We start from the raw sequence: 23,743 nt of genomic DNA on the forward strand, positions 1-23,743 counted from the left end.
CTGACCTTAGCTTGTGTGAATGCAAGTGCAGACTCTTGTCTAACTCAGATAAGTGGTGGCAACGCAGCAGATTTTACCCCTCACAGATAGATTCTTTGGCTTTCTTTAAGCCATCTTTAGCAACACGCCAGGTAGTAGCGACAGAGTAGCAAATTGCTGCCTCTAAATAGGTTTTTTCTGTTTGCAAGTTGGGGGGGGGGAAACACTAACAAACGTGAACGTAAAAGCTGTCAGTCAACGAAAACAAACAGTTTTAAATTGGATTTGAAACAACTTGCCTTTCCTTTCCTTTATTTTATTTTTTTAACATTTTAAAAATAATCTCCAGAGTCTTCTCCTTCTCAAAGCTTCTTCACTTTCCCAAAGTACTTCCCACTTGGGCTTCATTTTTAAGTTGCAAATAATCGACTCCTTTGCTGACTCTTGCTAGCTGTTATCAGCAGAGTCACCATAGTTTAACTCACACTGAGGTTTTGTTGAAGAAAGATGGCTGGTAACAAACCCTTATTCCAGCAAGCTTGTTTTGCATCTCAGAGACATAAAGGGATCCATCTCTCTTCATTTCTAGAAGAAATGAATCTTGTTCTCCTTCAGTCGCCAGACTTAGAGGTGTGGGCCTGGATCCCACCTCCCAGAATTGTAAGCTCTGGTTTTCAATCCTTAGGCCTCAGGCATGAATATGAAAGTGACCACTTAAACCCCTGATTAAGCCAATTCTGTGCCTGAGCAGTCCATGATCTGTTGCCCTAGGATGACCATCTCATGCTAATTTTGTGTCAGTTTACCAAATAGGTGCCACTCCAGTCAGCTGGACTACCCAAACTGAGAATTGTGCTCTTAGATGAAGAAAGATGCACAGATTTTAGAGGGTGCGCCAGGGGTACCAAGAATATTGTCCTAGAATTCACTTGGGTTCATTTCTGTAGAAGATGAGGGACCAGGCTCCAGAGGGAGGCAGTGCGATTGTTTTGTTGCCATGATGATGGAGGTGGTATCCAAGGCTTGTTGCTAAGTGATGGAGATGTAGCTTCATCCAGGGACCAGAGAAGAAGTGGGACCTAGCTGTTGCTTGGCAGGAAGGTTTGGAGGCAACAGATACCACCAACTTAGGGTAACTTCATCTAAAGCTGAACCAAGTTGGTGGAATTGAGGTTCTAAAGCTTCTCCTGGGCTGATGTATGAGACTAAGCTAAGTCTCTGGTGTAGTCGGTGGCTGGCAATGTTGGCCTTCTAATCCTAGTTTCTGTAGAGTTAACTGCAGTGGTTGCCCTGATTTCACTGGTGTACCCTGCTGAACCGTTCTCACGGAGGAGAAGGTTCCTCCAGACATTTTGTCCAACTCTGCTTCCAAGTTATTTTTCTCTGTGGATCCAAATACTTCTGTTTGAGACAACCAAGGACAACATCTGGTTTGCCTTCCGCAAGATGACTTTTCAGAGGTCCGGAGACCATGTCTGTATCTCCTGTTAGTCTTCTCTTCTCCAAGATAGGTCCCGTCTAGTTCTTTCCATAGTTCTTGTGGGCCTAGTAGTCTGCAAAAAGCTTTGGGACGTGTGGCGGCTCAGACACCCTGTTTCAAGTCTAGGATAGCTGTGCTGCCGTTCTTCAGAACTTTACGTGAAAGACCCTTTTCACCATCCTCGTTCTTTTCGTGGTCCATCAACAGTTCCTTTCTGGGACAGAAGAGCATCTGTCTTTTCTAGTCCGCTGCTTTTTGTCATGAAATGCCATCGTCCTAATCCTCTTTCCAGGCTGATGAGAAGGATAGGAATTTCTAAACAAAAAAATGCCCTCATAGAAGGCCTTTAAACAAAAGCTGATCCAAGCCGAAATTCTTTTCTATTTTTAGCTCCCCATGTGGGTTTGTTTAGGAATGTTTGAGTACACCAGATTTTTAAATATTAGGACTTTTTTTTTTTTACTATTTGTCTTTCCTTCCTCTTCCCTCCCTCCCTCCTTCCTTCCTTCCGTTCGTTCTTTCTTCCTTCCTCGCTCATCCTTTCCTTTCCCTCTCTTTTTCCTTCCTTCCTTCCTTCCTTCCTTCCTTCCTTCCTTCCTTCCTTCCTTCCTTCCTTCCTTCCTTCCTTCCTTCCTTCCCTTCCCTTCCCTTCCCTTCCCTTCCCTTCCCTTCCCTTCCCTTCCCTTCCCTTCCCTTCCCTTCCCTTCCTCCCTCCCTCCCTTCCTCCCTCCCTTCCTTCTCTCCTTCCTTCCTCACTCATCTTTTTCCTTCCCTCCCTTCCCCTCCCCCCTCCCCCCTCCCTTCCTCCCTTCCGTCCTTCCTTCCTCATCTTTTTTGTTTCCTCTCCTCTCTAATAAAAGCCTTGAGTATTCAGTTGAACCACAGGATGGAGATGAAGAGCAAATAAGTAAATAGAGATATTTGAAACTTGGGAAACACACAAGAGCTCTCAATTTTTTGGCCCCGTTTATAGGAAGATGCTTGAAATCATTAAAAAAAACAACACCCTAACATTGCTGGATCTTTTGTTTTCCTTCCCTCCCTCCCCCTCCCCCTCCTCCTCCTTCAGATGTCACGAGTTGGCGGGAAGGTGGTGGCAGAAATAGCATCTTGGCCACCTCTTTGTCCCCCTTCCCAACTGAGCTGGGCAACAAGAGCTCCGGTGCAGGAGATGGCGCTCCCACCTCAGCAAACGGTGGCATTCCGAAGGACGCTTCTCCCCGTCCTGCTGTGCCTGCTCGCAAAGGGGCATCCCAGTTTATGGCAAATGCGTACCAGCCGCCCACTTACCACGACATGCTTCCCGCGTTTGTAAGTTCCCGAACTCCTTAAAAATTAATCCGCTGCAGTAGAGAAGTCCCTGACCTAATATGGGTGGGCATATTAGGAATGGTGAGAATGTACGCTGGGTGCTATGGTGGGCCTGTTCAGCTTCAAAATACCTACAGGTAGTCCTCATTTAACAACCATTCGTTTAGTGATGGTTCGGACTCTCAACAGTGTTGAAAAAAAAAGGACTTATGACCAGTTCTCACATTTATGACCATTGCAGCACCCCGTGGTCACATGATCGCCATTTTTAACCTTCCCAGCCAGCTCCTGGCAAGCAAAATCAATGGGGAGCTGTGTGATTCGCTTAACAACCATGTGGTTTGCTTAATACCTGCAGTGATTCGCTTTACGGCCGCCGCAAAAAAGGTCATAAAATCGGGTCGGATTGACTTAACGACCACTCAGCAACCAAAATTCCGGTCCCAGTTGTGGTCGTTAAGCGAGGACTTCCTGTATTTAGCACCTGATAGAATTGCAACAGTTCTCCTCGTTCATCCCCTTGAGTGCCTTTGGATGTTGTCTCCTGTTGTTTGTTTCATGGAGCAGAGAACTTTCAAACTGCAACCTTGGATACATTTCCTCATTTGGAGAACGCATTTGGTTTTCACAAACCTTTTGGACTGTTGCTCACGAAACAACGGGATGCCGTCACGGCGATTTACATCATTTGCAAAATGAGGTTGCGACCCAGACAGCGTGGTTTGTGTCGCAATGCCACGGCAAGCAGGACGCCGTTGGCACGGGGAGGGTGTTAGGAAAATGGTGTCGATTGCATTGTAAATGAGGTCAATCATAGCAATCTCACAAAATCAAGGTAAAATTAACAGCTACATCCAGACTCCTTCCGATGCACCAAAGTTGTCAGTTGACTTTGAAGGAGACGTACGGATGGGTGGAAGTTGAACGTTGCATCCAAAGCCCACTTTATAAGGGTTTTGTAAATCAAGATTGTATTGGAAGTAGAGATGATTCTTGCATTTCGATTTTTTTGGTATTGCTTAAGCAGGACCCTTTTTTAAATGCTGAAAATCTTATCTAATTGGGTAGGGCAAGGAACTTGGCACATTTTGACAACTGTCTGGTGCCACGTTGGCTCACGAGCCCTGCAGCCTGGGCTTCAGTTTTGTCTCAGGGACATTTAAATTTCTCTCTTGCCCTGCTTATACAAGGTCCTGAACTGCAGGGGTTGTTTAATTATTTGGACAAGCAGGGCCTTTCTAGCCAATGCTGAGCTTAGTTAAAGTCCACTGTAGAAATGGGAGTAGGTAAGAGTTCCATTTAAACTTGAAACTTTGATGAAAGTGGATGAAAAGCTGAGCTTGTTCCTCTCCTCCTGCCCTTTTTTTTTGTTCAAAAGAATGTCGTTTATGAGATTGAATACATTAAATGAATTCTTCTAAGTAAAGAAATAAGGTGGTGGGCTTAACCATTTATAACACTTTCCTTTTTTTCCCCCCATCCCCAGATGTGTTCAAATCCACCATCTGAGACCCCTGGCCTGCCAGAACGGGGGGCCTTTCCTCTGCCACAGTTTTGTCTGGAACCCCGCGTCCCCTTCAGACAATATCAGTCCGGTGACCAAGATGGGTAAGGCTACAGACAGCGTGTAGCATTGTGCAAGGTATTTGTCAATCAGGCTGCGTCGTTTGCAGTGGTATTCACAACTTCCAGGTGTCGCTCCTAAGAATTTTTAGCAATAATTCTTAGAGTTTACTTTTTTTTTTTTTAAATTGTATATTCTGTTAGTGAACATAACAAACAGAAAGAATAACCATGCCACAATGACAGGACAAAAAAGTATCTGTCATAGGGATAACAATAAACTAAAACTGAAAAAATAAAGAAGAAAATTCATCTAGCATTACTATACCACTAGCTCAGTCCACATGTTACTAAATCTAGACCAGTGTTTCTCAACTTCAGCAACTTTAAGAAGTGTGGACTTCAGTTCCCAGAATTCTCCAGCCAGCGTCTGGGAGTTGAAGTGCACACATCTTAAAGCATGCTGGCTGGGGAGTTCTGGAAGAGTTGCTGAGGTTGAGAAACACTGGTCTAGACTATTTAGAAATGCTGCTTCACGTTCTCATTTCTACAATATAAAGATCTGTCAAAAATCAACAAACAACACATCTCTTGAAACTACTCTTTGAAGTCCACTTGTATTGAACAGTTCTCTTATTTGAATCTCAGGCATGACAGAGCCAAAGCTCTCCATCAAATGTCAGATTCCCTGTTTTTCATATATAGTTCAACTTCACATTTACATCTTTGTCAATGGTGTATTTCCCCAGTGTTGTGTAAATGTATAAGAACTTGAGATCAAAAAAGAGCCATAGAAGGACATGACCAAATCATGTGAGTCAAAGTGCCCTCTTAAACCCAGCAAGTTTAATGTCCATTTTTACAAAATGTTCTTTGGTGATAAGGGGGTCATTACTCATAAGCAACCTCTGAAGAAAGGGACGGGGAGAATTACATAGGACAGAAGGAGTTAAATTGCCAAAGTGGTGGTGCTGATATTAAGTCCAACCACGGGGGCCAATCTGTCCTCCCCATTCTCTGCCATCACCTACCACAACCTATTAACATTCCTGTTGAGATGAGCCTGCAATCCCCAAATGCACATGGGAAGATCTAGTCATCCATGCCCTCTCTCTTGGTGCTTGGTCTCCAAAGATCTTGAGATCTTTGTTGGAAATATGCTGAGCAACATCAGCCCAGTCTTAGCTTGGCCTCTGCTACTCATGGTCCCATCTGAGAGGTTTTACACTCCTTTCTCTGCCACAAAAGTACCACCCAAGCAACAACTCTCTCTGTTGCAGAAAAGAGAAGCGACTTGCGACCCCACGCCCAGCTCGTCCAGCCCGGCCACAGGGGGAGCGAGTCCCGAGGCCCACCATCATTAACGCAGAGAACCTGAAAGGGCTGGATGAGTTAGACAACGATGCTGAGGACGGCTGGGCAGGTGAGCAGCTCAAATGCCCACACTTGGGTCCCATTCTACAGACTCTATACTCTCTCTTGCACATGTTGGTTTGGACTTCCTGGTTTAAGTAAAGCCTGTTTTACTATGCTGTCTTAAACGGTGGTTTGTACCTGTCTAACATTGTCACCGACAGCATTCTGCTACGCCATACGAAATAAATAAATAAATAAATAAACCTACAGCCTGGCAGCGCCATCGCTGATCTTGGCTGATCTCCAAAGCTAATCAGAGTTAGATCTGATTAGTGCTTGGATGGAAGCCACCAGAAGTTCTAGGCTGGTCTTAGAAATGAATAGCTTTTGGTTAGGGTTAGGCTTAGGGGTTAGGCTTAGGGCAAGGCTAGACTCAGCAAAGAATGCCTTTGGTTAGGATAAGGGGTTATCGCTAGGCTTAGGGCTAGGCTAGACTTAGAAACAAATGGCTTTTGGTTAGGGTTAAAGTTAGTTTAGGCTTAGGGCTAGGCTAGACTTAGAAACAAATGGCTTTTGTTAGAATTAGGGTTAGGAGTTATAATTAGGGTTAGGGCTAGGCTGGACTTAGAAACAAATAGTTTTTGGTTTTTGGTTTTAGCTTCCTGCTGAAGAGCCTAATGAACAGATTCCTTGTTTGGGGAACAGGGTGAGTGGGTCCACACTGGGTTAGCAGCAGCCGTCAGCCTCTTTTCTCCTGGTTCCGGTTCCTTGCTTTTTTAGGAATTCACGATGAAGTGGATTACTCGGAAAAACTGAAGTTCAGTGAGGATGAGGATGAGGAAGAAACCCCCAAGGATGGAAGACAGAAATGGTAACTGGAAAGCAAGGATGAAACTCTCGGGCTTGATCTGTTTGTGGTGGGTTACTGTATCTCTTGCAGAAAACGGATCACCCGGTCTTTGAAAGACACACAGGTTTGTAGAAGATCCCAACCTCTGGGGACCAGTGGGCACATTTGGCATTTTGAACATATGTGGTGGGCACTCGCACAAAATCTCTGCTGCCAGGGGCAGGACCAGGTAAGAAGCCAAGCAAGTGGGGTTGCGTCTCGCCGCCACCTTGAGCCCGCAGGATGCTCTGTATTGTTCCAAAAATCATCTTTGCAATTTTTTTTACAAGTGGCCTCTTTTTATCTCAACCTGTGGGCTCTGTGTGGGACCCAGTGCTGTATTTAGAAATAAAAAAGGTATTGCAGTTCATAATTTTAGTAGGTTACCCTGCGTTTGCAGTTACAGTTTGTGACTTCCAGTGTGTTAACCAAGTATCTTTCAACTAAGCCTTAATGAGGGTTTTTGGTTTCTCTTTCAAAGGCTGATACGATACATTCTATAACACTATAATTCATACATACGTACACACATACCATAATGGAAATAGTGGTTTTTGTGATATTTTAGATTATTTATTTGCTTTTGTACTTTGTTCTTTCATTATACATTTTATCTCGTTTGGTTTACAGGTAGTCCTTGACTTACGACCATTTGTTTAGCAACCGTTCTAAGTTACGGCGGTACTGGGAAAAGTGACTTATGACTGGTAGTCACACTTATGACTGTCGCAGAGTCCCCACGGTCACGTGATCAAAATTTGGGCGCTTGGCAACCGGCATGTATATTACAGTGGTGGCAGTGTCCCGGGGTCGCATGATCGCCATTTGTGACCTTCGCAGCCAGCTTCCAACAAGCAAAATCAATGGGGAACCATGTGGTTCGCTTAATGGCCACATGATTTGCTTAATGGCCATGTGATTCTCTTAATGACCACAGTGCTTTGCTTAACAACTGCTGCAAAAAATGTAAAATTGGGTGCGGTCACATGACACCTCTCTTAACAACCATACTGCTTAACAACGAACTTTCTGGTCCTTATTGTGGTTGTAAGTCGAGGACTACCTGTATATTTTTTTTCTTAAAAAAAGGTTCAGTAGAAAATAAAACACACACACACACACAATAAAATAAAAGAGATTCTTTTCATGAGATGCCCTGATCTGCTCAAATAGCATGTGGGGCACCTGGGTGTTAACATTTGTGGATCCATGTCCTCCCACAGGCAAATTGTTCCATCTCTGCTAAACCAGGAGGCTGTGCCCCCCAAAATCAGCTTCAAAGTCAGAGGGAAATGGGATACACAGAAGTGCAGGCAGTGATCCTTACCTTTATGATAGTGGCCATTCACAGAAAGTTTTTTTTACATATATAAATTTTATTAAAAGTTCTAAAAAGAAGGCAAAAACTAGGAAAACCAGTACAAAGTAAAGAAAAGAAAGGGGGGAAAATGCTAAGAGAAAAGATAAAAAGAAATAGGAAGGCGCTTCCGATTTCCTTTGCAGCAAATGCAAGAATAACTGCAAAATTCTCTCTTGCTCTATAGTTGCCAAAGGAAAAGCTCTCTCTTTTTCCTGTTAGCTACTTTTTACTAATCATCCAAACCACAAATCACATCATTCCCAAAATGTTGGCCAACACTCTGGCTTCTGACACGTGACCACAGGTTGAGCTAGGTTCAACCCCAGGGGACAGAAGCGAATTGCTTGAGGAATTTAAGGATTAAGGGAAGTTTTTGATTTCCTACCGCACGCTCTGCTCCAGCTCCTCCGGGCTACAGAAGCCGTATCTTCTCAAGGGAGCTGACGGGTTGGCTGGTCTTCGCTGGGAGTTTTTCCCCTCTCTCCCCATTAGCGTTGTCTGTCGTTCAGAATTGCAGTGGGGTCCGTTAACGTCCTCAAATGCCTCCGTTGGCAGGACCGGCTGGGATCCCCGAAGGCAGCCCCCACTGAGCTTGGCAGAAAACACCGATGTCAGAAACCCCCCAGAAGAAACGAAGAATTGGAGCGACGCAGCCAGCCTGTCCTGGCCCATCCGTAAAGTGCAGGAAGGTCTGCCAACTTCAAGGAAGCTGAACGGCTGGACCCCCCTTCCGGACTATCAGGTATTTTGAACTCTGGCCGTAGCTGAATAATTGGCTGCCGGTGAGCAAATGCAGCTTTAGTTCTCTGATCTTTCTAAGAATTAAAAAAAAAAAACACCTTCTGAAATTTGGAATCCCCTGAATTCTCTACATCAGGGTTTCTCAACCAGGATTCTGTGAAACCCCAGAGTTTTGCAGAAGCTCATTAGGGCTGCCCTGGGAGATCACGATTTGTTTAAAAAGTTATTTCAAATTCGGGCAACTTCACATTCAAGAGGTAAGTTTCATTCTTTGTTCTTAGTTTAAGAACACTGTTAAGGTATGTATACAGGCCTACCCATGAAACAAATATAATGGCTTTGTAACTTCTGGCTTATCTTTGAGCCTGAATGCACAGGGGTTCCCCCAGGCCTGAAAAATATTTCAAGGGTTCCTCCAGGGTCAGAGGTTGAGAAAGGCTGCTCTGCATAGACGTACCAATTGTCCCCCATTTTCCGTCTATTTTATATAGCCTTTCCTACTGTCAAGCAGAGGAGCTCAAGAAAAACTCTTAAGAGGCTGCTGTCTCATCCAGCTCCCCTATATTAATAATAATAAAACATGGCTGTTTTTTAAAAATATATAATTATTATTAAATATTTTTTTAAAAAGGAAGATAAAAGCTAATAGAAAGTAATAGACAGTAAGAAGAAGGAAAGAAAAAGAGAGAGAGAAAGCTGAAAGTACAAGAAAAGGGAAAAAAAGAAAGTAAAAGAAAAAAATAGAAAAAAGAATACAAAGGAATAGTGTCCAATCTTCTTTACAGCAGTTATAAGTACAATTACAAATTTACCTCTTACTCTTTGGCAGCCTTTCTCAACCTTTTGACCCTGGAGGAAATATTTTGAAATATTTTTCCGGCCTCGGGGAACCCCTGCACATTCAGGCTCAAATCGAGACCAGAAGTTACAAAATTATGATGTTTGTTTCATGTGCAGGCCTGTAGATATGCATTAACAGTGTCCTTAAGCTGAAAATAAAGAATGAAACTTTCCTCTTTAATGTGAAGTCGCCCGAATTTGAAATAATGTTTTAAATAAATCGTGATCTCCCAGGGAACCTGTAGCAGCCTCTTGCAGAACCTGAGGGTGCCACGGAACCCTGGTTGAGAAACCCTGATCTATGGTTACAGCGTGACTCTCTTTCTATAATCTATCCTGTCTGATCGTCAGGACCATAAATCATAGTTTGTTTTTTCTGTTCGATGCAAAAAGTCTGTCAGGGAAAACATGACTGGTTTGGGATGGATCGGCACTGGTAGATTTGGAACGCAAAGAAAAATGGGTTGCTCTGCTCCGTCGCTACCTGGGCTGAAGAGAACGCAGTGTGGATTTCCGCTTTCTCGTTTCACTGCTTGAATTTTGGTTCCGATTTTTGGCCAGAAACCCCCGCTATCGTGTCTCCGGCAGCAGTGTTTTGACGACAAAGAAGAGAAGCTTCCTCTGAGGCAGAAGTTTGTCCACTCGGAAATGTCAGAAGCCGTCGAGAGGGCGAGGCGGCGACGGGAGGAGGAAGAGCGGAGAGCACGGGAAGAGCGGCTGGCCGCCTGCGCGGCGAAACTGAAGGCGCTGGATCAGAAATGCAAGCTGGCTCAGAAATCAGGAGACGGCCAGAAACACGCCGAGAGCGAGGAACCCCGATCCTCGGCCCCGGAGAAGAACGCCGTCTCGGAGATCAGCCACCCAGCCCGGAGAGGTAGGGGTATGTGGGTAGGGGTACGGTTCGGCCATTCTGGTGGAACCCGGGTGCCACAACCTTCTGTCCAGAAAAAAGCACGGTGAAAGATTGAAGGTGGGTCCCGTTGGGCGAGTTTGTCATCCGTCTGGTGATAATACAAGATGGGCAGTAATACGAGATGGGCGGTAAAGAAATACGATAGATAAATAAATAAGCCCAGCCAGCTCCATCATTCCAAGGAGCTTTCAGTCTTGTCTTTCTCCTCCTCCTCCTCCGTAGCGGTCCCCGAGTTTCATACCCAGGAAGCCCCTTCTGGTTACGCGGACGAAGAGACCCCTGCTGCCTCGACGGCCCTCCGGAGTAGCAGCGAGGAGGAGCTGCGGGAAACGGTCTCTCCCGTGCAGGAGTTTGGCAAGTTCCCCAAGCTGCTGCCCCCACGATTCCAGCAAAAGCAGCAAGTAAGAGACGAAATCGGGTCCGTTTTGAGAGCCGGACTTAGGGCTTGTCCCGTGCCTCTTCGGTCGTTCGTTTGGGGTTCGTTGCAAAGCCGCTGGCGGATTCCGGTTGGGCCAAGCAACGTCTGGGTCTGCCGGCAGCTGGAATTGGGCGAGAGATTGCAGCTTTTCAGCAGGGCGGCAATTGTTTGGTTTTATTGGTTTAGATTTCGAAGATGGGAATTACAGTGTGGGGTTAGGCGTCTGTTTTACCTTAAAACAACCCCTGGAATGCCCTCAGCCAAAAACAGGGTGGGAATTTCAGCCCGCTTTCACTGTCTGGGTGCCCTGTGGTGGTGGTGGTGGTGGGTCCTTGCTGGCTGAAAAAAATAATTTTAAAAAGTGCAGTCCCCAAAGCAAATACAGGTAGTCCTCGCATAATGACCACAATTGAGACCAGAATTTTGGTTGCTAAACAAAGTGGTCATTAAGCGAATCTGACCCAATTTTACAGCCTTTTTGGGGTGGTTGTTAAGTGAATCACCACAGGCATTAAGCAAACCATGTAGCCGTTAAGCAAATCATGCGGTTCCCCATTGATTTTGCTTGCCAGAAGCCAGCCAGGAAGGTCAAAAATGGCAATCACATGACCATGGGATGCTGCGACGGTCTTAAGTGCGAACCGGTTGCCAAGCGCCCAGATCATGATCACGTGACCGTGGGGATACTGCAGTGGTCGTAAGTGTGAGGACTGGTTGCAAGTCAGTTTTTCCAGCACTGTCATAAGTCTGAACTGTCACTAAACAAATGGTTGTTAAGTGAGGACTACCTGTAAACACCTGCCCCTCACTTCAAGAGACAGAGGGCCCCAGATCCTTTGAACCTCCCAGTCTTGTCCATGTATACTTGTCTGTTTTGCTTTTCTGACAAATACAATCTTTGTAGGCTTGCTTTCATTTTCGATCCAGGAGTTATCGGTGCTGCGTCCTACCGATACCACGTTAGCATTTCGTGTCTCTTTTCAGGACCAGCTCTACAAGTTGCAAAACTGGCAACCGTCGCAAGTCTACCCACCTTCTTCCCACCCTCAGCGGACTTTCTACCCGGCCCACCCTCAGATGTTGGGGTTTGATCCCCGGTGGTTGATGATGCCTTCTTACATGGACCCTCGGGTAACCCATGGACGCCCTCCTGTGGATTTCTACCCTTCAACCCTTCATCCATCAGGTAACGCGTATCTGTTCATTGACCTGAAGCACTGCTTATGCCAGTGTTTTTCAACCTTGGCGACTTTCAGACACGTGGACTTCAACCCCCAGAATTCCCCAGCCAGCGTGGGTTAGAGTTCACACGTCTGGAAGTTGCCAAGGTCGAGAAACATGGTTTATGCTGACCATGGCTTAAAGATCCTGCAAAGAGCCTTGGCAGAACTCCCAAGTAGCAATTCAGCACCCATTATTGGTTCCAGCCAGTGGGATGGCTCAGATCTCCTCCGAAAATTAGATTAAATAGCTTGATGTTCTGGATTGACTCTGTTGAAGAATGGGGGGTTTCGCACACATCCAGCGCCTTTCCAGATTGAGTCAGGAGACTCCGATCATCGCTGCAATTCTAGGCATTGAATCAGAGATTTGATCTGTCTTAGAAAATCTCCGCATCCAAGCTTCCCTGAGTCCTATCAGAACCTTCTGTGCCATTGGGGAAGGGGTTTAAATGCCAGAATTTCCTCTCTCTTTCTTACCACTAGGCTTCGCTGAGTGTGGTCCCATTGATATTTTCTCCCTTTCTAACCCGGCTAGGGATTATGAAGCCTGCGATGCAACCAGATTCCATGAATGGGAGCGGCTGCCCGTCGGAGGAGCGGAGCTGCCAATCTGTGGGGCTGCAGGAGAGAAAAGCAGTGGGGGGGGAAGCCGCCCCCATCTGGGGTCCAGAAAGTTTTGTCCCCTTGGCGAGCAAAAGCTGTTCTGTTTCCCAGCCAAAACAAACAGTGTGTGTAACGGAGGAAGGATTACGTGCCAGGTAAGTGCAGGTCCATCAAGATTGAATTGCCTTGGAGTTTAGAATGCTAAGTACAGGTAGTCCTCATTTAGTGACCACAATTGGGACTGGCAACTTGGTCATTAAGTGAAGCGATTGCTGAGTGAATCACCCACGCGTACGATCTTACTTCAGCTTTCCTTTGTTTTACAGACCTGCAAAGGTCGTAAATGCGAGGATTGGTCATAAAATTACTTTTTCATCACTGTCGTAACTGCTAAATGAGGCAGTCACTACATGAGGACTACCTGTATGGGGCTGTCGTCAATTTTCTTTCTTGATTTTTAGTGGGGGGTGATTTTAATGGTTGGGCTGTGCTTTGGATAGTTCTGATTTTCTAATGAAAATGCCTTGTTTGTATGTTTGCGGGAGTCACCCAGAATTTTTGATTAGGAGGGTATATCCGTCCTGCAGATAAGTAAATAAATATTTGTACAGGTTGGTTGAGTTATGCCAAGGGTGACCAATCGGCAGTGTGACCAATTCTTGGCATCTGTGGCTCGTCAGCAGTAACCTATATTTTGCCGGTTTGTTGTCAGCCCTCCAAGGTAGATCAAACTTGGAAACCAAAAACACACAAGCTAATAATACATTTATTATAAGGTTCTTGTAACAGAATCTTGCACGTCTGAATGCACTTCCTCCCCCCTCCCTTTATCTTTGTGAAAACTAGGGAGGGGCCTGTCTGAGTCACTTCCTTGGATTACTGATCTGCCCCGGACTCAGATTTCTTTTATCTGACTGTTGTCTTGGTTGTGACTCTTCCTCCTCTTCTCCAGGGTTGTTCCTTCTGCCCATTACCATTTGTCAACTTTCCCAAATTGGGGTGTTGCTGCAGAAGATCTCACCAAAACTCAAGCAAAAATGGCAACATTTCACATATTGTTCTTATGATCATGGGGGTGAGGTTCCTAAAATCTTAGGAGATTTGGGACTTTTTTGCGGCAGCACCTCACTGTCCTTCCTAGGCTTGGAAACTAAGACAGGTCCATTCTGGTTAGCATTTGGCTGGGAGACTATCAGAATTCCAGAGTTGTCAGCTGGACAGGAAAGTTGGGGGAAAAAAAATTCCGGAAGACGAGAAAGGCCAAATCCCGTCTTAATTGCAAAGGAAGTACATGGATGCATCAAACTTGATTCTTTTATGTCGAAAAAACAGCCAGTGTTGAGTCGGGCCACCTTATAAATCAACATTAAAAATAATTAAGTAAACTATTTTCTGTGGGGCTCCTGCTGCCAAAATTAAATATTTTTATATGTTATGTAAATTAGGTATCGAGAGTGGCATTGATGCAGAAGATAATGCTAAACTGGCTAATCCCTGGACTGTCTTAATGCCGTTTGCTTCTCCAGTGTGCCGAAGGGAGAGAGAACAGCGTTAATTCTTCTCACCCTCAAATCTAAGAACCTTAGAAGAGGGCTGTGCGACATTGGCCTTTGAGTTGCGTGCCCTTCCAAATTGAAGCTGTTGGGACTATGGGCTAAAATTAAAATGGACTTCATTTACCTTTGTCTGCCGTTCGGTAGAGACGTATGAGCACTCTGCTCTCCCATCTTTAATCGTTTCTCCCTCCTACCATATTACAGTTGTCATTTGGCCACAACTTTTGGGAGTGTTGGCGGTGGGGGTCAGGTATCGTTTTTCCAGATCCCCAGCTGTTTACTGTCGACTTCCGTTGAATTCCTTCCTTTGGGAATTCCTTTCCTTCCTCTGTTGAATTCCTTCCTTCCTTCCTTTTTCAGGGCTGAGAGTTCCTACTCTGCGCCATCGGGCCTAAACGCCCAGCGTGACTTCTTTGAAGCAGTTGGAGAAGACTACTTAAACGCCTTTGACAAGAAGCCCCAGGGCAGTTTTGACAGGTGTGTCAGCCCCGCCCAAAGGACACCCCGAGAGCGCATCTTTCAGCACCCCGAGTGTGCTTCTGAGCTTTCCGATCCTTGCGACAGGAGCCTGCTGAATTCCCCTTTGGAGTCTGGTGCTGTTGCTGATGAAAAGAAGGCTGAATTCAATGGCTGGGAGATCAGCCATTACCCGAAACCCTTGGAAGGGCCACCTTCAGGGAAAGGAGAGGTCTTCCAGGAGGAGTCCTTGTTTGGCTCCGAGGTGTGGAAGAAGGAAGGGTCTGCTAGCAAGCCAGCCACCCCTGGCACAGGATGGACGGCTCCGGAGAACCGAAACGGCGACAGGCAGCTGCAGCAGCAGCCGCAGCAAGAGCAGACGGGCAGAGCTCGTCGATCTGGACCGATTAAGAAGCCGGTCCTGAAAGCTCTCAAAGTCGAGGAGAAGGAGAAAGAGCTGGAGAAGGTGAAAGGGGAGGGGGAAGAGGCTTCCCATCCGGCGAAAGAAAAGGCCCCTGCCCTGAAGGTGCCGGAGGAGGCCGATCCCGGAGTGGGAGTCCACTCTGCTCACTACCGCTTGTTGGAGGAAAAAGGCTCCCCTCGAGCTCCTGTCCAGGACCCTGAGAGACCTCACGGAGAGGAGGAGGACGACAAAGAGGAAAACGAGAAGACGGTCAAGGACTGGGAGGGCAAGCATCAGTCGAGGGAGTCCGCTGACCTGCCCCCGACCAAAAGAAACAACTGGATCTTCATTGACGAGGAGCAGGCCTTTGGTGGACGGGGACAAGGACGGGGCCGTGGCCGTGGCTTCCGAGAATTCACGTTCCGAGGCCGTAGCAACGCAGTGGGCTGTGGTGGGGCTGGTGGTGGTAATCTCAGAGGAGGTTATCACAGCAGCAGTGTCAGCGGTCCCCAGAGAAGTAGCCGAGGACGAGCCTTGAGAGAGTTCAATCAGGCGGAAGAATTCCCCCGGGGGAAGCCCAGGCGCCGGATTGCGAGCGAGACTCACAGCGAGGGCTCCGAGTACGAAGAGCTGCCGAAACGCCGGCGCCAGAGGGCCTCTGAGAATAACGAGAGCTCCCTGGCAGAGAGGGAGGAGGGGGACCTCAAGAAAGGGGATTTCCGGGACTCCTGGAGGTCCAATAAGATCTATTCGGACGAGCAGGGGGCCCTGGATGCCAAGCTGAGGACCCCGCGGGCTTTCGGGAGATCGCTGCCGCCGAGACTGAGCAACTCCACTTACGGGCGACGAGGCTTCATTTCCAAGGAGCCTTCCCAGTGGCAGGGCAGAAATGGGGGAAATACCTGGCAGGAATATGGCCACAATGCCCCTCTGGACACCTTTGGCATCCGGCGCCCGCCCGAGAGGGATTGCAGCCAAGAGCCTTACAAGGCTCCAGACTCGTTTAGCAGGCGGACTTTCGAGGAGGACTATGGAGGAGACCCTGAAAACTCGGAGAACCGGCCGTTCCGCCGACGGCGTCCTCCTCGGCAGGACAAGCCTCCCCGCTTCAGGCGCTTGAGGCAGGAGCGCGAGGCCGTGGGCCAGTGGAGCCCCGAAGATGGGGGAGCCAACCTCGTCGCGTGCCAGTGGCCCGGGAGAGCCAGACTGATCACGGCAGATTATAACGGCCTGTCTACCAGGAGATCTCCAGAACTGTCCTATCAGAACTCCCCTGATCACGCCAACGAAGAGTGGGAGACGGCCTCCGAGAGCAGCGACTTCAGCGAAAGGCGGGAGAGGCGATGCGGCGGTGGCGGCGGGACCTCGGAGAACGAGGCACCGTTGAACGGAGGGATTCCCGGGAGCGCCTTGGGGGAAAAGAGAGATCTGGCCAAGAGGAGTTTTTCCAGCCAGAGGCCCGTTGTAGATCGGCAAAGCCGGAAATCTGATCCAGGAGGATTTGGGGAGAAAGCCATGCGAGCTGGTGGAAACAGACCGGCGTCCCTCTACGAAAGCCAGCAGAATGGGCTACAGATGAAAAGCAAAAGGTAAGCACCTCCGTCTTCTTTTTTTCCCCCACTTGAGAAAAGAGGCAATATTTAGATACAGAGTGGGCCTCATAGTCCAACTGTCAAAAGGCTATATTCCTAAACCTATGCTTTCCTTTACCCAAAGCGAATAGCAAAGGTTGCTTCAAGGAAGGGTGTTTACAGGTAGTCCTCGACTTGCGACCATTTAGCGACCATTCGAAGTTATGACGGTGCTGGAAAAAGTGACTTGCAACCAGTCCTCGCACATATGACCATCACAGTGTCCCTGCAGTCACGTCATCCAAATTTGGGCACTTGGCAACCGGCATGTACTCTATTTATGACGGTTGCAGCGTCCTGGGCTCATGGGACCACCATTTGCGACCTTCCCAGCTGGCTTCCGGCAAGCAAAATCAATAGGGAACCGTGTGATTCACTTCACTGCGTGGTTCATTTCACGACCGCGGCAGAAAATGTTGTAAAATAGGGTTATCGTGTTGCTTTGGACTTAAAAGTTAGTTCAGCCCCTTTTGCTAGGCAACGCTTGCCTATTTCTGTCGAGGTCATCTTCCTGACTCTCTGCAGGAGTCAGGCAATGAAATATTGTATTGCAACCGGCATGAATCAGATGCTGGTTTGTCATAGTGTGCCGTGGGGTTTTGCGGGCATGTCCCTGAATAGGCATATGTGACCGATGCTTTCATTCGGAGTCCTGTACTGGATAGGGGGTTTGATAATCACGGCCTTGGTGTCCTCTTCCAACTTGGAGATTCTCTGATTTTCATTTAAGTTTACTCTTCTCCGCTGTTTTCTGCAGATCTCCAGAAGGAAATGGCGTTCTTGATAGCGGCAGTCCTGGACGGACCCACTCGGCGTACAGTTCCCACTCCAACCTGAATGGGGCCGAGAACCTGGAGAAAAGGCAAGAGAGGGATCTGAAATCTGGAGTCCCTCAGGTCAGCGAGAAGGGAGAGACCTTGAATCCATTTGAGCTGAGCTATGGAAGTAAGTTCCTTCAAGGGTCCTGGAGAGGAAGCACCCCTGTTGCAGAAAGAATCTGTTGGAGGCTCGTGCTGAGAACAAAGATGGGTTGTAGTCAAGGGATCTGTCCTTGTAATGGTATGTGGGAAAGACCTTGGGAGACTGGCCCAAGAGACCCTGCCTAGGGAACGGTCAGATAAGAGGCAGCAGAGCCCACAGCTGCATAATGGGTGGAGAAAGAGGCTCAGGAGGGACCCTCCCTGGTTTCTCAGGCTGTAAAGGAGATCATGTGGGGGAGGATTGTACTTTCAGATTCTGTTAATGTGGCTTAATAATAAAGTAGAATTAGCTCATCTGGTTGTGTTTCCTGTCTGGTACACCCCATGAGGCCAACATCAATCTTGCAAGTCCGGAAATACAATTCTCCTTGTCTCTTGGCCCATTCTCCCAAGGTCGTTTCCATGGCAGCCCTTTGGCTGGTGGCTTGGGGCCAATCCCGCTCTCTCAGCCCAGCCTACTTCACAGGGTTGTTGTGGGTTAACGTTTCAAGGGGACGAAGAAGAACTAACTCTTCGCTGAAACGCTTGGGTGCCGTTGCGCAGATGGTGTGATGGAGAGCCGTGGGCCCGTCCCTGGGGAAGAGAACGAAATGGGGCCGATGAGCAGCGAAGGGTTCATTGAGGTCCTGACGAAGAAGCAGCGACGGCTGCTGGAAGAGGAACGGAGGAAGAAAGAGCAAGCCGCGCAGGTGAAAACAATAGGAAGAAATGTCTTTTTGGGGAGTCAGTGTGTTGGGTTTTTTTTTGTTTTTTTCTTGTGTGGGTTCTGCCTTGGCTGGGCTCCCAGTCTGTTCAAATTATTGCCTCCCCATACAGGTAGTCCTTGCTTAACGACCACAATTGAGACCGGAATTTTGGTTGCTAAGCAAAGTGATTATTAAGCGCATCCGATCCAATTTTACGACCTTTTTTGCAGCAGTTGTTAAGTGGGTGTTAAGCGTAACACCGTGGGCGTTAAGCGAACCATGTGGTTGTTAAGCGAAACACATGGTTCCCCATTGATTATGCTTGCCAGAAGCTGGCTGGGAAGGTAAAAAAATGGCGATCACGTGACCACAGGACACTGCAACGACCATAAATGCGAACTGGTTGCCAAGTGCCCAAATCGTGGTCACGTGACTACGGGAATGCTGCAACGGTCATAAGTGTGAGGACCAGTCATAAGTCAGTTCTTTCCAGCACTGTCGTAAGTCTGAACTGTCACTAAATGAATGGTTGTTAAGCGAGGACTACCTGTATTATTAAATTAAATTGCCCTGGTTGTCAGAGGAGGAAATCTCTGCCAGCGTTCCCCTGAATCTGGCCCTGCTTGTCCCCCGAGTTAGGAGCGTGTTGCGCCCGTCTCAAATTGAATTGCATCAAGACTCAGCATTTGGGAGTTGGGGTGCAGTTAAGATACAGAGTTTGGGGAGCCCTCTAGGGCCATGAAACCTCCCCAAACTGCCGTCCAAAAGAGAACAGGATGGAGACAGCAACAGATTGTCCCAAAATCTGCCCCGAAGCAGTAGGGACACACATTCCCTTTTCCAGATCCTTATTTTATTGTTTGCACTTTAAAAAAAAGTCCTTTCCTTTTCTGGAAAAATGCTGCTTGATCCTAAGAAAATGGCAAAATCAGATGTTAATGCCTTTTTTTGTGCCTGGGACCTGTTGGGGAAAACTGCAGGCCACTCCTGAGAAAAATGTATTCAAATGCATACCATCAAATCCATAGAGATTGTACTGCAAAGGAGAGCAGTTTTGCTCAATGTCGTTCTCCAAATAGGGAAAACCATACCATGTTTGTGAAACTGTGATATATGTGCTTCGTTATTAATCCAGGAACATTTTAGAGCGCAATAATTGTAGATGGCGTGGTTTAGTTGAAGTTAGCAAACATTTTTGGAGGCCGGGGGCCATAAATGACTTTGCTCCCTACCGTACTGAATGCAAGACTACCCTTGGCTTAGAAGGGAGGGAAAATAAAGTTGTGTTTTTAGGACCCCCTGAAATCTATCACGGATCCCCAAAGGGTCCATGAAGCTGAAGCGGAGAACTCTGAACCAAGAGGAACGGTGCTTGGGAGGGATCCTAACGCCGGCTTTTCTCACTTCACAGGCTCCGGCTAAAGGCCGCGTCCTTCAATCCCGCATCCCGCCTCGCTTTGCCAAGAAGCAGAACAGCCTGTGCCTGGAACAAGGGGACGTCTCGGTGCCTCGAAACACCTTGGGGACGGAGATCTGGGAGACCAGTAGTGCAGGTGCACCCCCAAGTCAGGGCCGGTCCTACGGCTTGGCGTTTGAAGTCAGACACCACTGTGCAATCAACCAGATCTTTAATAGAGGTAGTCCTCGACTTACAACCATTCATTTAGCGACCATTCAACTGCGTCCCTGTGGTCACGTGATCAAAATTCAGGCACTTGGCAACCGGCATATATTTATAATGGTTGCGGCGTCCCAGGGGCATGTGATCACCATTTGCGACCTTCCCAGCCGGCTTCCGACAAGCAAAGTCGATGGGGGAAGCCGGATTCTCTTAACAACCACGTGATTCACTTAACGACTGCAGTGATTCACTTAATGACCACAGCAAAAAGGTAATAAGACTGGGCATGACTCACTGAACGACCGCTTCACTTAGTGACAGAAGTGGTTGTAATTCGAGGACTACCTGAACAGTCGTAGACCAGCATAAGGAGGGTGGGGTACAGTCAGTAGAAAGCAAAGAAAGTACATCAGTTCAGAAACTTTAGTTCCGAATCTCTGCGGTGGAAATTCCATCTTGGACAGACTTTCTTTGACGAGCATGGAACTTATCCAGCAGGGAGATTTGCGCCCGACTGGGAAAAGCTGGTTAAAACGCCATGTTGGCAGGGCAGTGCAGGTCCTGTGCCTAAATCTCATCTCTCTGCTTGTGACAGCGCTGTCCGTTCAGTCGGCTGGTCCCGATTCCTGGAGTAAACCCGTTGGCACCTTTATCAGTAACGAGTCCAGCTCCGCCGAGGTCAGTGGTGCCCAGTCTGCGATTCTCTCGTGCCAAGGAGAGTTGATGATTTATACCTGTTGGGACAGGTGTCTTGCTAAGCAGGTCTTAGCCTGTCAGAGCGACATCTCTGGAGCTTGACTCCTCTTCAGGCAGCCAAGGATTGCATTTGCCTTTTCTGCAGCAGCCTCGCCCACGTTGGCTCTTGCTCCACAAAAATCCATTAAAAACGGCCAGAAATCGGATGTTGATGTTTTTAAGGTTTTGCTTATCGATAAGAGTTAAATGGGAAAGAGGTGGTTTGTTGCATTTTAAATGTATCTGATTAAGGTTAAAAATAGTTACGTTGTTATTTCTGGTAATATTTGTTGGATTTTTGTAGATTGGATTTGAATGATGCGTTTGGGGGATTTGTTTTAAAAACGGAAAATGAGATGTAAACGTAAAAGGAAGGAATTCAAGTGGGGTTACTAGAATAAATTTATAATAGATATGTTGTTATTTCTGGTAACCCTTAATGGACTTTTGCTGATTAGGCTGGAGGATGAAGTTTTAAAGATTTGTTTATACATAATGAGGTGTGATATGGAATGAAGAGATTTTTTTTTTTGTATTTTACAAGATGGTGAAAAGTTGTTAAAGTTATATATACTTGCTGGAACGAAGGGGGAAGTTACTACTTTACTTTCTTTCTTTCTTTTTAATTTTTTTCTTTTTCTTTGCACTTATTTTTATACTTTGTATTTGCTTTATCTGTGTAAAAGACATACAGATTTTCCTTCTTTTTCTTTTTCCCTTGTTTTTTATATAGGTAGTCCTCGACTTACGACCATTTAACAATGGTCCAAAGTTACGATGGCCTCGGAATGGGCACTTTATGGCCTGTAAAGCACTTCCGAGTGTCACAAAACATCCCTCCCCCCTCCCCCCATGGTCACATGAACGCATTTCAGGTGCTTAGCATCCAGCTTGCATTTACGGCCAGTTACAGCATCCTGTGGTCACATGACCATGTTTTGCGACCATGTTTTGCGACCATGTTTCCCGGCAAACAACGCCCACTGGGGAAGCTGGATTTGCTTAACAACCGCCATCAAATGGTCGTAAAATTGGGTCCGGTCATGCGGTGACTCGTCTTACGACCGCAACGACTTACAATGGGAATTCTGTTCCCAATTATGGTCATAAGTCAAGGACTTCCTTCTGCTGGGGATGGTGAGGATTTGTTTTCCCGTCGGCCCTGGGGTTCCCGCTCCAGGGCTGTGCCTAACCTTCCTCACCCTCTTGGCCGCAGGGGTTCAAGGGCAGCCAAGGAGACAGCGGTATTGACCTGAGTGCAGAGTCGCGGGAGTCCTCGGCCACCTCCTCCCAGCGCAGTTCTCCGTACGGCACCCTCAAACCGGAGGAGATGAGCGGGGGCGGCCTGGGAGAGGCCAAGGCGGATGGCCCGAAAGAACCGGCTCCAAAGCAGTTGGATAAAAAGGTAACCAGGGTTCTAGTCCTGCGGGGTGGAGCTTGGCTTTATTTGGGTGGGGGGCTGGGTTGATTGGCTGTCTGGTGGAGCCCCCTGAGTCAAGGCTGAAATGGCTCACTGGCTGGCAGCCCCTGCTGCCTTTGGGGGCAAAATATGTGGAAGGCCAGAGGCTTCATCTGGACCGAGTGACTTTAAACCCCGTGCCGTTTTCGAGCATGCAGCAAGCCTTCCCTAAACTCGGGGGCAGAGGGAAGGGGAGGACGGAAGCGGGGCCCTCCATTTATTGGGGGTGGGTGGAGGTAGTCTTTTTCATCTGAGGTTCTGTTTTGCCCTGTTGGTGTCCTAAAAATGAAGCAAAAAGTACCTTCCTTTCCTCCCTTTTTCCTTTATCTCTGCCTCTGTTCCCTCCCTCCCTCCCTTTTTCTTACCCCCTTTCTCCTTCCATCCTTCTTGTCTTCTCCTGTCCTCTTTTCCCATCTCTCCTCTCCCCCTTCCTTCCTCCGTCTCTCTTTCTCTTTTCCCATCCCTTTTTCTCGTTCCTCCTTCTCTCTTTTCCCATCCCCTCCTTCCCTTTGTTCCCTCCCTCCCTCCCTCCCTCCCTCTCTTCTCCTGTTCTCTTTTTCCTCCTCTCCTTTCTTCTTCCCATCCCTCTCTTTCCTTTCTTCTCTTTTTCTCCTTTCCCATCCCTCTTTCTCCATCCATCCATCTCAGCCTCTCTGTTTTCCCTTTAAGGATGCAGAACAAGCCCTGGCTCCAGCCAAGGACCACAAGCCGGGGCCCATCGGCAACGAGCGCTCCCTGAAAAATCGGAAGGGCTCCGAAGGGGCAGAGCGCCTGGAGGGCAACATCCCACCAGTCAACGGGGTGGAGCTTCACGTGGACTCTGTTCTTCCTGTGCCGCCCATTGAATTCGGAGTGAATCCTAAAGTGAGGATGCGTTCGGGCTTTGCCATTTCTCCTCCCTCCTTCCTATTCCTGGGCTTCTGCAGAGAGAGGCTGGGGGTGGGGTGGGGAGCACAAGCAGAAGGGGGCAGTTGCCTTGCTTTGCCGTTTCCTTGCTGGTCCAACCCCCCCCCCCCTTCTCTCCCTTCTTTCTCTCTAAAGAAATAAGCAGAGGGTGGAGCAAAATCAAAGATGCTTTTGCTGCACCCCTCTCCCTCTAGGAGATTTACAGTCCTTGCTTTCCAGTAAACCCAGTCGCGATGTTGAGGACTGATAGATAATAGGGACAAATTTGTTGCAGGATTCAGACTTCAGTCTCCCCCCTGGCTCGGCCCCTGGGACGACAGCTAACCCAGTGGCAAAGTTGCAGAATGTTCTAGCCAGCAACGTAAGGACATTTTGTTGTTGATGTTCTCCTTCTCTTCCTTCTTCATCTCCTCCTCTTCCTCTTTTTCCTTTTCCTTCTTCATCTTTTTGATCTTCTCCTCTTTCCCCCCTTCTTCATTTTCTCCTTCTTCTTTATCTTCTCCCCCTGTGTTCTTCTTCTCCTTTTTCAGCTTCTCCTTCTCTACTTCTTCCTCCTTCCTCTTCTCCTTCTTTGCCTTTTTCATCTTTCTCTTCTTCATCTTCATCTTCTCCTTTCTCCTCCTCATTTTCTCCT

General features: G+C 47.6%; 1 protein-coding gene across 1 annotated transcript in view; it reads left to right on the forward strand.

Annotated features, from left to right (window-relative positions):
• The window catches only part of PRRC2B (proline rich coiled-coil 2B), a 48,939-nt gene that overhangs the window by 15,592 nt on the left and 9,604 nt on the right, over positions 1 to 23,743 (forward strand). The window contains exons 7-23 of the mRNA XM_063315988.1: positions 2,529 to 2,770; positions 4,257 to 4,378; positions 5,614 to 5,756; positions 6,470 to 6,560; positions 8,494 to 8,680; positions 10,081 to 10,393; positions 10,655 to 10,833; positions 11,835 to 12,036; positions 12,609 to 12,831; positions 14,593 to 16,680; positions 17,480 to 17,667; positions 18,246 to 18,391; positions 19,800 to 19,941; positions 20,605 to 20,687; positions 21,961 to 22,149; positions 22,873 to 23,067; positions 23,384 to 23,470. Of these exons, the coding sequence (XP_063172058.1) occupies positions 2,529 to 2,770; positions 4,257 to 4,378; positions 5,614 to 5,756; positions 6,470 to 6,560; positions 8,494 to 8,680; positions 10,081 to 10,393; positions 10,655 to 10,833; positions 11,835 to 12,036; positions 12,609 to 12,831; positions 14,593 to 16,680; positions 17,480 to 17,667; positions 18,246 to 18,391; positions 19,800 to 19,941; positions 20,605 to 20,687; positions 21,961 to 22,149; positions 22,873 to 23,067; positions 23,384 to 23,470 (4,820 nt within the window). The remainder of the gene's footprint in view (positions 1 to 2,528; positions 2,771 to 4,256; positions 4,379 to 5,613; positions 5,757 to 6,469; positions 6,561 to 8,493; positions 8,681 to 10,080; positions 10,394 to 10,654; positions 10,834 to 11,834; positions 12,037 to 12,608; positions 12,832 to 14,592; positions 16,681 to 17,479; positions 17,668 to 18,245; positions 18,392 to 19,799; positions 19,942 to 20,604; positions 20,688 to 21,960; positions 22,150 to 22,872; positions 23,068 to 23,383; positions 23,471 to 23,743) is intronic.

Source organism: Candoia aspera, chromosome 16 (assembly GCF_035149785.1).
Source record: "Candoia aspera isolate rCanAsp1 chromosome 16, rCanAsp1.hap2, whole genome shotgun sequence".
Taxonomy (NCBI): Eukaryota; Metazoa; Chordata; class Lepidosauria; order Squamata; family Boidae; genus Candoia; species Candoia aspera.